Source organism: Phyllopteryx taeniolatus, chromosome 4 (genome assembly GCF_024500385.1).
Source record: "Phyllopteryx taeniolatus isolate TA_2022b chromosome 4, UOR_Ptae_1.2, whole genome shotgun sequence".
NCBI lineage: Eukaryota > Metazoa > Chordata > Actinopteri > Syngnathiformes > Syngnathidae > Phyllopteryx > Phyllopteryx taeniolatus.
The window spans coordinates 17,326,007-17,339,595 of NC_084505.1; the positions used below are offsets into that span (position 1 = coordinate 17,326,007).

The 13,589-nt window shown below is 40.2% G+C and overlaps 1 protein-coding gene across 1 annotated transcript; it reads left to right on the top strand.

Moving 5' to 3' along the window:
- Window positions 1–2,713: 2,713 nt before the first annotated feature.
- On the top strand, window positions 2,714–13,583 carry trim25 (tripartite motif containing 25). The gene is made up of 8 exons (XM_061770048.1): window positions 2,714–3,868; window positions 4,272–4,367; window positions 5,347–5,580; window positions 7,762–7,930; window positions 9,767–9,859; window positions 9,941–10,093; window positions 10,187–10,243; window positions 11,713–13,583. The coding sequence occupies exons 1-8, from the start codon at window positions 3,263–3,265 to the stop codon at window positions 12,249–12,251; spliced, it is 1,947 nt and encodes a 648-aa protein (XP_061626032.1). The 5' UTR covers window positions 2,714–3,262; the 3' UTR covers window positions 12,252–13,583.
- The last annotated feature ends 6 nt before the right edge of the window (window positions 13,584–13,589 follow it).

Here is a 13,589-nt window from a genome sequence, read left to right on the forward strand (position 1 = left end):
TTCGCTGGAGTCCTAAAGCTTTAAAAATGGCTTTGTAACCCTTTCCGGACTGATAGATGTCTATTACTTTATTTCTCAACTCTTCTGGAATTTCTTTGGATCGTGGTATTTTTTTGCAGCTTTTTGAGATCTTTTGGCTGTCTTCATTTATTCTGACAGGTTCCATTTAAGTGATTTCTTGATTGAAACGGTCTAGAGGTAATCAGACTTGGGTGTGGTTAGTGAAAATGAAATCAGCTTTCCAAAAAAGGTGATCAGCCACAGTTAATTCATAATTTAACAAGGGGAGCAATTACTTTTTCACACAGGACCATGTAACAATGTTTTTGTTCTTCATAAATAAAATCATTTTAAATTTGATTGAATTTTACATTTACTTTAGTTATCTTTGTCTGATATTTACATTTGTTTGATTACCTTAAACGTTAGAGTGGGGAAACTGCAAAAAAATAAAAATGAAAAAAAACTAGAATTTGAGAAGTGGGCAAATACTTTCGCATAGCACTGTTGAAATGGAGACTCTAAATTACACATAAGTGTGAATTTGGTTGTTGATCTACAGGTACCAAACTCAACTGGGATAGGCTCCAGCTCACTCCAGCCGTTTCATTATGTTGTGTGGAATAACTGCACATTTTAAAATGGCCTTTTTTTATGACCAGTCTAGGACACATCAGAGTCATCATCATGATCTTTAGTTAGCATCTTGATGTCTCAGATGCCTGATTGATGGATTGCCTTCTTTACATATTCATTCATTCATCTTCCGTTCCGCTTAGTCCCACAAGGGTCGCGGGCGTGCTGGAGCCTATCCCAGCTATCTCCGGGCGAGAGGCAGGGTACACCGGTCGCCAGCCAATCGCAGGGCACACATAAACAAACAACCATTCACACTCACATTCATACCTACGGGCAATGTAGAGTCCTCAATCAACCTACCACGCATGTTTTTGGGATGTGGGAGGAAACTGGAGTGCCCGGAGAAAACCCACCCAGGCACGGGGGGAACATGCAAACTCCACACAGGCCTTGCCGGGACTTTAACCTCGGTCCCCAGAACTGTGAGGCAGATGTGCTAACCAGCCGCCCATCGTGCCAGCGCTGAGGAATTTAAAACTGAAAAATGGAAGACTAAATTAAATAAAAGCTGCCACTTGTATTTTATTTTTCAATTCAAGCTTTTTCAGTGCCATCACTTGTTGCGATTTTAAAACATTCTCTACCATTCCAAATGTTCTTTCAATGCTAACTAACACTGTACATATGGCACACCAGCCTGTTGATAAAGGCATCTACACACATGCAATTAAGGACAAATGAAACCTCGTCATTCATTACATCTTGTCTTCTTACCACAGGTCCCGCAAGCTTCAAAAGCTGAATCAGTTCAGTGCAGCAGTTGGTCTGGATGTATCCTCCAATGCGTGCCAAGCACAATGCCCAAAAAGAGGCCTTGTTCTCGTCTGAGTCTTGCCTCACCCACTCAGAAGGTTCAATTGTGATGTCAGCGACATCCATAGTGATCAGAGTAGGAGATTCATCAAGGATAACCTAAAGCTAATCTTCTGTGTCGTCGTGTCCTCGTGGTCTTAATATAAGTTACCTTATCTAGCGACTGTCAATGAAGGAATCAGAGGAAGGAGAGGGACACCTATTAAGCCTGCTTGAGTGTGGCACACTCCGTTCGCCCGCCCGCCCGCAGAGACAAAGCAATGTGTCCAAAAGTGTGGTTGTACTGCAACGACTGTAACCATTTAAAGTTGCTGACCCCTCAAAATATGTATGGTGTTCGTATTGATGGCGTAGCATACCAGTCGTTGCAGTAGAATAAGGTTTTTAAAAAAAAACAACGTTTGTGCATTAACAGTGGGAAAACTTGAGTTTTTAAACCCTTTCACAGAGAACAATGTGCGTGTTGAATCCCCCAGATGTGATGCCCTTGCACCCCTCTAACACAGACTAATACTTTCCAGGGCATTTACGTTGACAAATTTTGTAGAGCACCCTCGGTTTCTCCTAAAGTGTTATCAATGATGTATTATTGTGTCACAGTTTTGTGGTGATGGTGGATTAAGTGTAGGGCCCCAGCACAGGGAAAGAAACAGCGAGGTAAGGCATGATGAATCTCAAAAAAGATTTATTGCCAAAACACAAAATGGCAAAAAAGGCATGCCAAAAAACAATAAATAAACAAAGTCACAAACAACAAGGTTCAAAGTAATAATAAATAAAATAAAAAACACTGGTGATAAACTCACCATGATAGAAAACATATAACATGAGCAACAATGATCACACACCGACTAAAAGAAAGCAGGGAACTGAATACAAACAAATTGATGAGACGAGGCAAGAGTGTCTCAGTAATACTTCTTTCAGAATGATCTCTAACCTAGGCATTTTTTTACATCACATGCCATCTTACAAATTATTCGCCTTCACACGGTAGTAAAAGAGCTGTCAAATGTGACGTAACGTCCGTATTTTGTTACGGAAATCACTTAACGCTGACTTGTTGCGGCCGTAACACCGATTGTTCTGGGTACTGGTGGGGGGAAATCCAGCATCCGACATTACCAGCCAGTATGGCGCTGTGTCCAGCCACCGTGACGAAATAAACATTATAAACATTTTATATATATATATATATATAAATAAAGGAAACATTTCTTATGCGGAAGAGTTAAAAATGAGAGAAAGAAGAGTGCAATGAGGGGGCAGGATGCAATAAGAAGGAAGTAGCAGCAAAAGGAAAGCTTGGTAAGGTGGTGTGGGTAGAAAAGAAAAAAACTTGACTTTTGTGGCGGGAGTAATAAATGCAACGGCTGATTTAAAACCTAAAAAGGAAAGAATTCGGTTTATCGCGATAGCAGCAGGATGGGTGGATACTTGTTTTAACAAGAAAGGGATAAGAAGTGAAAGAAAAGGAGAAGTAGTAATATCAAGAGTTATCTGGATACACTGGTTTGAACAGTCAACTAAAAAAATGGGAACGTATGAGTTCAGAAAAGAATATGAGGACAATTATTATGAGGATATAGGGTAGAGATTGTTTTGAAATATTTTTTGTATTTATTTATTGGGACTCATAAATTAGTCGCATAGCTGAGACACACTTTCTAACAGTAGGTGGCGGTAATGCACTTTTAAGTTTTGTTGCCAACCGCCACAGTCATGTGACGAAAGGCTCAGCTTTGCTTTCGTTTTGGTGAAAATTGGAGTTAAGTTTCGCTTTGTCCCGTCAGCCTCATGTTGAAGCAAGATGGCGGACGTGGACGACTCCGAGCTGTCTCTGCTCAGCCTGAGCGACGAGCTTACCTGCTGTATCTGCCTGTGTACTTTCGACAGCCCGGTGACAATCCCTTGTGGCCACAACTTCTGCCAGGAGTGCCTCCTCTCCACTTGGACGGAAACCTACAGCTGTCCGCAATGTCGGACCCACTACCCCACCAAGCCGGAACTGAAGAAAAACACTGTCCTCAGCGCCGTGGTCGAGACCTTTAAACTGCGGTCGACCAAGGGCGAGGCGGATGCGTCCGCTTCCGGAATGGCGCCGAGCAAAGCGGCCGCAGGTGAAGCCATACGCTGCGATACGTGTATGGAAGCAAAGGCGGTCAAGACGTGCCTGACCTGCATGGCCTCCTATTGCGACCAGCACCTGCGGCCGCACCGCGACAACCCGGTGTTCCGCGTCCACCAGCTGACCGAGCCCCTCAGCGACCTGTTGGAGCGCATCTGCCCGGATCACCACAAGCTCATGGAGCTCTTCTGCACCGAGCACGACCGCCTCATCTGCACCCTCTGCCTCCAGCAAGTGCACAAAACCTGCGACTTCATCCCACCCGAGCAGCAAAGGACCAACCAAGAGGTCTGTAACTACACGTAGGAGGACATCAGGTGCTCAGTGAACAACGCACAGAATCACAGTCGTATGTCGGTCAGAAGCAATTACCTGGTATGTTCTTCAGTCATTGATTAGTCGATGAATTCGAAGTGCAGTCTCAAATAGTTTGTGGGCCGGCAGCACGTCTGCCTCCTCACAGTTCTGAGGTTCTGGCTTCCTGTGTGGAGTTTGCATGTTCTCCGTGTGCTTCCATGGGGTTCTGCCCACAATCCAAAAACATTCATGTTAGGTTCATCGAAGTCTCTACAGTAAATTGTCTATTTGTGTGAATGTGAGTACATTGTTGTCTGTCTGTATGACTCGCTCCGATTGACTGGCAACCATTCCAGGATTGGACTTTAAATGCATCTGTTGTATTGTCTTTCAGTGCAACTTGAGACAGAAGTTGGGTTTCGTTGACAAGAAGGTTAAACAGAACGAGGCCGTGCTATTTCAAATGAGAGACATGCAGCAAACCCTGAAGGTAACCATGCATTTTTATTGTGTACTAGTCCTAGGAGTAGAACATGGCTTCAAAGACAAGTTAAAAACCCTAATTCCAATGAAGTTGTTGGGGTGTTGTGTAAAATGTAAATAAAAACAGAATACAATGATTTGCAAATCCTTTCCAACCTATATTCAATTGAATACACTAGAAATAAAAGATGGTGAATGTTCAAACTGATATATATATATATATATATATATATATATATATATATATATATATATATATATATTGTTGTTGCAAATATTCTCTAATCTTGAATATGATGCCCTGAATATGGTACTTGCGAAATCCCACCAAATCATGAAAAGTATTTACCAATTTTGCCTGGTTTCTAACAAATGCTATTAAAGTGTCTCGGAGACACTTTAATAGCATTAAAGTGTCTAATAAGCCAGGTAAAATAAGCCCAAATTATCCAATTGGTCAGGCAAAAACATGTGTGTTTTTGACATACTTGGAAAATAAAGATGATTCTGATTCTGAAGTGTAATGTCATCAAAATCTACTGTTTTTCTGTGATACTGTGTGTTTGCACCACAAGTGTCATCATCATATGATAGGCTAAAGTGGTGTCATGCCAGGTTTGGAGGTCTTATGCATCAAATTAGCATCAAATTAGCTCAAGGTATAGTTGTGTACTGTACATTGGGGGAAAAAAAAATGTTAATCTTTTTAGTTGTGTATATGGAAATAGGTAACAAATGTATTTACCAAAAATCCTTCTTTCTTTAAAACATCTTAATGCTGATTGCCTTTTTTTGAGGGGGTGGAATCATCTCCAAAATGTATAATCCATTAGCCCAGTGACATCACTGCATCATGTGACGCCTTAGCTAGTGTTTGTTCAGCTGTCAGATGTGTATTTAACTCGCTAGTACTAAAAGGACATTTGTAAAGAAAATACTGACATATATAATATTGGGTTGTGGATCCTTTTGTGTTCATATTCCAGGGCAGTGCCACCGCCAAGAAATTGGCTATGGCTCATCAGTATCGACAGATTCGAGACATGCTGACCACTGAGGAGCGTACCGCTATGAACGTGGTGGACCAAGAGCTGGAGTCTTCTCAGACCAAGCTCAGGGTTATCATGAAAAGGTTTTCTGACAATATTCATAGCTTGAGCGAGGCTAAAGTGGACATCCAGAGACTACTTGGTCAGTCACAAACAATGGCCTTTCTGCAGGTAAGATAACTGTTGTTTCCTCTCATTCAGCACACTGATGATTCTCGACATCTTGCTGCTTACGTGAAACTGAAAATATTGCAAACATGGAATTTTGACTGGTAAAATAAGCCCAAATTATCCAATTGGTCAGGCAAAAACATCAGCTTTGTTGATTTATTTTTTTAATCTTCCTTTTTCCTTTTGAACCACTCAATTTAGATATACAGTATGTTGATACTGTATTATATGGTGACCCTGAGGTACAAAACACAACAGCAAATAAGTAAACACGACGGCAAGTTAAAAAAGACAACAGCAAACAACTAATCACAACGACTATTAACCAAACACAACAGCAAATCAAAAAACACAAGAAATATTGTAACTAATCACAACGACAAATAACTAAACATAACAGCAAATGGAAAAAAAACAACAACAACAACAAATAACTAAACACAACAGCAAATAAAAAATCACAACAGCAAATGGGAAGGAAAAAAAAAAAAGAAATCCTGAGTGTTGTTGTATTTTCAAGGTGTGTAGCAACATTGTGAGCAGTTTATGATGCAGTAGTTATACTGTTACATAATGTAGCATAATGTTTTCATAATGCCTCATCTAGCTTAATCACTGGATTTAAATGCAATACAGAAAATAAAATGATTAAAATTGACCATTGGACTTAGGGTTCTATTTTTTAGGGTTCTGCGGCGGAACACAAATGCTGGCGTATCCTGATTTTTGTGCAAGCGCAAGGCTTGCTGCCTGTTTGCCAGTTTGGCAGACCGCTCTGCAGACATATTCTGAGCTCCGCGGACACTCAGGAATCATTGTAGAAATTAATTCATTGATTGCATCATTATTATTGTTATGATTATCATCATCATCATTATTATATTTTTTTAATTATCCCACTGAGTGACACTGGGTGTCAAACTCAAATTCACGGTGGGCCAAAATAAAAAATTGGGACAATGGCGGGGGCCAAACTCAATATTTAATAAAAAATCACTGCGATGTGCCCTTCCCTTCTCTGCAGAAATGTAGCGTTAAAGTTTATCATATGACAAAAAAGTTAAATTTTGCTTACACACTGAATCTGGAATAAACAAACTTTAATATTATAAACACGGCAAATCAAATTTGCTAGAAAGGACATCAGTGGTATTTGTTTGTTGTTTTGAATTTAAATAGATAATATGAATTCTTCTGTGTCTTCATCTTCTATTTATCAATCTCCAACTACCTTTCCATTTGATGTCAATCTTTTTTCAAAGGCCAACAACAAAACAACCCCCAAAAATAAGAATGTCCTTCAGTAAAAATCCAAACTTCAAGCTATTAACAGTCCCTGCCTAGGAGTTGTTAAAGGGCATTAAAAAAAATAAACATTCAATTATGTTATATTCTTTGTTACAGCCACGTTGCTCCGCCCACGACAAACAGGTCTGTCTTTTACTTTAGTGAACAGACAATCTGCCTCCCACCTGTCTTGGAAGTTAAGCATTTTCCATCATTCTTTTGGCCATTTTGGGGAAGGGGAAGTGTAAATTTGCTCGAGGAGACTGGTAACATAGTTGCTAACGACTGCAACAGAAAGGGAAGGGGCGCTCGCCGGTCTAGACTGATGGGACATGTCAGTTTTTAAATAGACGCCTCAGCAAATAAAGCAAAACATATCAAAAACTAAAACAGATTTGAATCAAAATAAATTATGTAACTTTATTGTGTTCATCTATGACAAATGCACAATAATGCCAACAAACAAACGAAACAAAATGCAATCCACTGTGCCTCTACCCTCTTTCCCTAATGAAATATTTGGAGTAATGAGAAGAGCGTCCACAAAAACTCCAGTATTCCATTTAACCTAAGTTACAGGAGGAAGAATGACCGATGCACATCAGTTTGATAATTAACAACATTTCTGCACACACATTATGAGTACTTTTTGACATCTACTGGAGTAGTGTTGAGGAGGTGCATGCAGGCTGGCCCAATTACGCCCAGCACATTGAGAGAATATATTGGTAACACTGTGTGTGCGTGTACGTAAATGTATTGAGTGTTGGTTCCCTGGATTTTATACTTTGTTTTTTTTTTTAATCATAGTTACCAATTTTGTATCCACATTCATATCTCTTCTTGCATCAACAATTATCCATTTCATTATCAGCTGTGCTTCCTTCCTCACAGGCTTCATTTAACCTGCCCAAAGCTGCAACCTTTGATCCTTACTCCCCTCGAATCAACTTGGACTCCAAAATGTTGATAGCAACCGAGGAGTTTCCTGTTAATCTGAAGAAACAGATGTGTGAGATCCTGAATCAGCCTATTGATGCCAGACTACCATTAATTAAAACAGGTAACATTTTCAGTGGGAGCATTTGCCTATTTCATCGGACCAAAACAAAAACCCGTGGGAAAATCTGTTATGGTCTAATGAAACCAAAGATGAACTTTCGGGACAATTCCAAACAGTATGTTTGCCACATTTGATACATGGATTATAACCAAAAGAACACCATACCTTCAGTGAAGCATTGTGGTGGTTTATTTGTATTAAGTCTGCAAACATTTCAAAAAGTTTTTTACTTTGTCTTTGAGTCATTTAAATAATTGAACAAATTCTGGAACTCGGGACTAACGTAACAAAATGTGGGAAATATATATATATAACATAAATAAAAACAGAATACAATCATTTGCAAATCATGTTCAACCTATATTTAATTGCATACACTACAAAGGCAAGATATTTAATGCTCAAACTGATTAACTTTATTGTGTTTAGCAAATAATCATTAACTTAGAATTTTATGGCTGCAACATGTTCCCAAAAATCTGGGACAGGTGGCAAAAAAGACTGAGAAAGTTGAGGAATGCTCCTCAAACACCTGGAACATCCCACAGGTGAACAGGCTAATTGGGAACAGGTGGGTGTCTTGATTGGGTATAAAAGGAGCTTCCCTGAATTGCTCAGTCATTCACAAACAAAGATGGGCGAGGTTCACCTCTTTGTGAACAAGTGCGTGGGAAAATAGTCGAACAGTTAAGGGCAATGTTCCTCAACGTACAATTGCAAGGAATTTAGGGATTTCATCATCTACGGTCCATAATATCATCCAAAAGGTTCAGAGAATCAGGAGAAATCACTGCGTGTAAGCGGCAAGTCCGAAAACCAACATTGAATGCCCGTGACCTTCGAACCATCAGGCGGCACTGCATCAAAAACCGACATCAATGTGTAAAGGATGTCACCACATGGGCTCAGGAACACTTCAGAAAACCAACGTCAGTACAGTTGGGCGCTACATCTGTAAGTGCAACTTGAAACTCTACTATGCAAAGCAAAAGCCATTTATCAACAAAACCCAGAAACGCCGCCGGCTCCTCTGGGCCAGAGCTCATCTAAGATGGACTGATGCAAACTGGAATAGTGTTCTGTGGTCCAACGAGTCCACATTTCAAATTGTTTTTGGAAATTGTGAACGTCGTGTCCTCCAGGCCAAAGAGACAAAGAACTATCCGGACTGTTATGGATGCAAAGTTCAAAAGTCAGCATCTGTGATGGCAGGGGGCTTTGTTAGTACCAATGGCATGGGTAACTTACACATCTGTGTAGGCACCATTAATGCAGAAAGGTACATACAGGTTTTGGAGAAACATATGCTGCCATCCAAGCAACGTCTTTTTCATGGACGCCCCTGCTTATTTCAGCAACACAATGCCAAACCACATTCTGCACGTGTTACAACAGCGTGGCTTCGTAGTAAAAGAGTGCGGCTACTAGACTGTCTCCCATTGAAAATGTGTGGCGCATTATGAAGCGTAAAAAAAAAACGGAGACCCCGGACTGTTGAACAGCTGAAGCTGTACATCAAGCGAGAATGAGAAAGAATTCCACCTACAAAGCTTCAACAATTAGTGTCCTCAGTTCCCAAACGTTTATTGAATGTTGTTAAAAGAAATGGTGATGTAACACATTGGTAAACTCACCCTGTCCCAGCTTTTTTGGAACGTGTTGCAGCCATAAAATTATAAGTTAATGATTATTTGCTAAAAACAATCAAGTTGATCAGTTTGAACATTAAAAACATGTATATATATATATATATATATATACACACACACACACACACACACATATGACAATTAATGACAACATAGTGTTCAAGAATAAAATATTTGTCTTTGTTAGAGGAGGAGAAAATCCTGACAAGACATCCCATAAAGGACCATCCCCCAGCGGCGAAGGCAGTCAACGTCAAAGCTGACAAGAAGACGTCGCACAGTCAGAAAATATTACAATACTGTATTATTTTTAATAACCAAAAGTCAGATTGTCTAATGCTGTCAATAATGTTTTCTGTAGAAAAACCCAATAAGCCCAGTCCATTCCTGCGCGACAGCAAAGAACGGACACAAAATTTGTCTCGTTCTCTGGAAAACCTCCTGGGGTCTGGTGGGAAAGCAAAACTCATACCCCACCTGACTCAGACACCTTCTCAACCCAAAGAAAAAACAGGTACACCTTGTTTGCATGAATACATACCTTAAAACCATGTAAAAGGATGACAGATTTCTTTCAGCAGCTCTGTGTTTTTCATTTTGGCTTTAGAAACGATGGACCGTCCTTCACACCATATCGCTGAAAATAGACACCATCTTCTGATGTGTACGTTATCGCCTTATTTTCCATTTTAATTTTATTATTATTACTGTATTTCCTCACATAGTTGCCTCCACTCCAATAGAGGACATGTCTCAATCAATCCAGGGCGTGTCGTCTGCCTATGTCGTCCGCAAATAGACACCTCCTCTTTTTCCCTCAGAAAAAAAAAGTGAATACAGCTAATTGCTGAGCCCATTAGAATTCCTTTGATAATCAAAACAATGGCACTTACTTAATCAGAAAAACACTCAGATAAATCAAAGTGTGAAGTCTTGCTGGCTGCCTGGTGTCCCTGCATAATATTAATAATATGGTCTCACGGAGATGTCATATTTTTCAGTGGATCGTGTTCCAGTTAAAGTCAGCTCTGCATTCTTATATGCATCCATTTTTATGTTCCTGCGACAAGATTAATTCCGTCCACTTTGCCTCTGCATTGACTCTTGAATGTTCCTTTTATTGTGATTTCAACTATTGTGACTTACACACACCCTTTCAAACGTATTGGAATAGTGAGTCATCAGTACGACATTAATCTTGGTCATTCTAAGCAAAGGATAAAGCATATATGAATGTGAGTACTGTTATATTGTCAGTGTTCAGTCCGTTGCTTAAAGGGTCAAAGCGCAGCAACAGATGTTAATTAGCATTAACGTTAAGTTAGTGGGCGGCATGGTGACCGACTGGACTAGCAGAGTTCTGAGGACCGGGGTTCAAATCCCCTGCCTGTGTGGACTTTGCATGTTCTCCCCATGCCTGCGTGGGTTTTCTCCGGGCACTCCGGTTTCCTCCCACATCCCAAAAACATGCGTGGTAGGTTATTTGAAGACTCTAAATTGTCCGTAGGTGTGAATGTGAGTGCGAATGGTTATTTGTCTATATGTGCCCTGCGATTGGCTGGCGACCAGTTCAGGGTCCCGCCTCTCGCCCAAAGATAGCTGGAATAGGCTCCAGCTCGCCCGCAACCCTAGTGAGGATAAGCGGTACAGAAATTGGAAGGATGTATTCAGCTAGTGGACTGAAAGGCAAAGCTATGGTTGTTTTAAATAAACACAAGGTGTAATTGTCTTTGTTTAGTGTGACGGTAAACCTCAACTGGGTGTGGCATTCGACATCTTGAAGCCTCTTTTTTGACAAATTGTTCACTGTTTGCCAAAGTGCTGCTATTGAGAAGGGAGTTTAGTTCAGTTACACCATGCAACGCTCATACACGATGTTAGAGCTCACAAGTCAAAGCGAAACCGTAGTCGGGTCACTCGTATCTCTCAGCAGCACTGCAGAAATTCCAAACGGTTCACATACTTTTTTGCTCCACTGTATATGGTTTTTAGTCATAACGGGCCTCTTGGCTAAACCATAACTACAATGTGGCTCATGATGAAAATGTGTTTGATACTCTTGAATGAATTGAGATGCAACAGAAGAATACAGTAATTTGAAAGACCTTATCTTTCATTTTTCTGTGCTAACAGATGGCACTGCACTCCATTTTGATCCAAAGACGGCACACAATCGCATCGTACTAACTGAGGGCTTCACCATGGCATCTGTATCAGACCAACCTAATCCTGCAAAGTACAACAACTGCCCCGAACGCTTCTCTGTCTGCTCTCAGGTGCTCGCCTCTCAGGGTTTCACGCATGGGTGCCACTACTGGGAAGTCCGGATTAATAACAACAACTTCACTGGCGTTGGGTTGGCTTACGGTAGCATTGACCGCAAAGGTCCCACCAGTCGACTTGGCCGCAACGCCAAGTCTTGGTGTGTGGAGTGGTTTAACATCAAGCTGTCAGCTTGGCACAACAGCAGCGAGACTGTTGTCGACCATACCAATCCAAAACGCGTTGGTGTGTTGGTGGATTGTGACTCGGGCTCTGCTACGTTCTACAATGTAACAGATAGAGCCTATCCCTTCTATTCTTTCGTGTTCCCATTCACTGAGGCTGTATATCCAGCTTTCTGGATTTTCTCCTCTGTGTCATCCATTTCACTGTGCAAACTGCAGGCCTGAGGAACACATTGACATTCGCCACACGCCATATAGTAGGGGTACAATCATAGTCAATAGTGTGCCAATGGAATTTTTGGGGTATATCATTATCGCTAGTGCATTTGTCGTTGAATGGCCAAAGAAAATCCTTCAGTTTCGTTATAGGTGCCGGTGTTAGACTCATTACATTCAATTTTTACAGGTAATTCTTAAATGCAGGGGTTATAAGAACATTTGATGCTCTAACGCTAAATTACAAACAAAGAAAATGTAAAAAACAAAACAAAACAAAAATAGAATGAAGTCACTTCACACTGCAGATGACTGGCTAATCTTTTACAATGCGTAGAATACATTACTAATGTTGTCTTTAAAGGTTCTCTCCTAAACTCTGATAAGACATCTTCAGGTCACTTGTATTGTGTGAATCTACCCAAGTTTTTGGTTTTTGCTACCTGGCAAAACCAAGCAGCATTTACAGCAGAACCTCAAAAGTCGATCACCTTCCATTCAGGGACATTTGTCAACTTCCAATTTGTTTGACCTTCTAAGCAAAAATTCCCATCAATTATATTTGGAATTTAAAATCAATCATTTTCTGTAGCACTCATTCGAGTGGATGATGAGCTGGAGCCTATCCCAGCTGAGTTTTAGTGAGAGGCTGTCTTGTGAGGCACACTGATGGCTTGTGTAATATGCTAATGTCACACATTATTGCAGTCAACATTCCAAGGCAGCGTTTTCCTGAAAAGTTTAGTCGCCCTCTAAATTGTATTTGTATATAAAAATAAAGCACAGTATACAGAGAAAATATCTACAAAATATTAATTTAATTTAATAAAAATATATTAAATAAAACACACAATGTCTTATAGCCTACCAATCCATACTGACAGTATGCTGTACCAGAGGGCCGCTGAATGGGGCCGACATGTACAAAAGTGTGCTTATTGATTGAAAGTTGTTCTCTATCTCTTTGGGAGTGGCTATATTTGACTTAGGGGTAAAATTTAATACACTGCTACAATGCTGTAAATGTTTGCTCGAGCAATATAATTCACTCTTTTGAATTGTGTTTGGTTGAATTTCTTTTTCTGCGTCAATTCTGATTTGAAATGTTGTACTTAAAATAATTTGTGGTTCTTAAGTGACGTTTTAAGCAAGTCTATGTTATTATATTTTCTGGCTGCCAATTGTGTGAGTCTGTTTGGTGTTGTATAATTTGCATTACTAATCATCATTTCATATCTCTTAAAAGGCTTTCTCATCGATGTTATATGCTTTTGCATTGTCATCACAGTGCAAGCAATGTATATTGATTATAATTGGAAAAAATAAAGTTTCATATGATTACTTTGT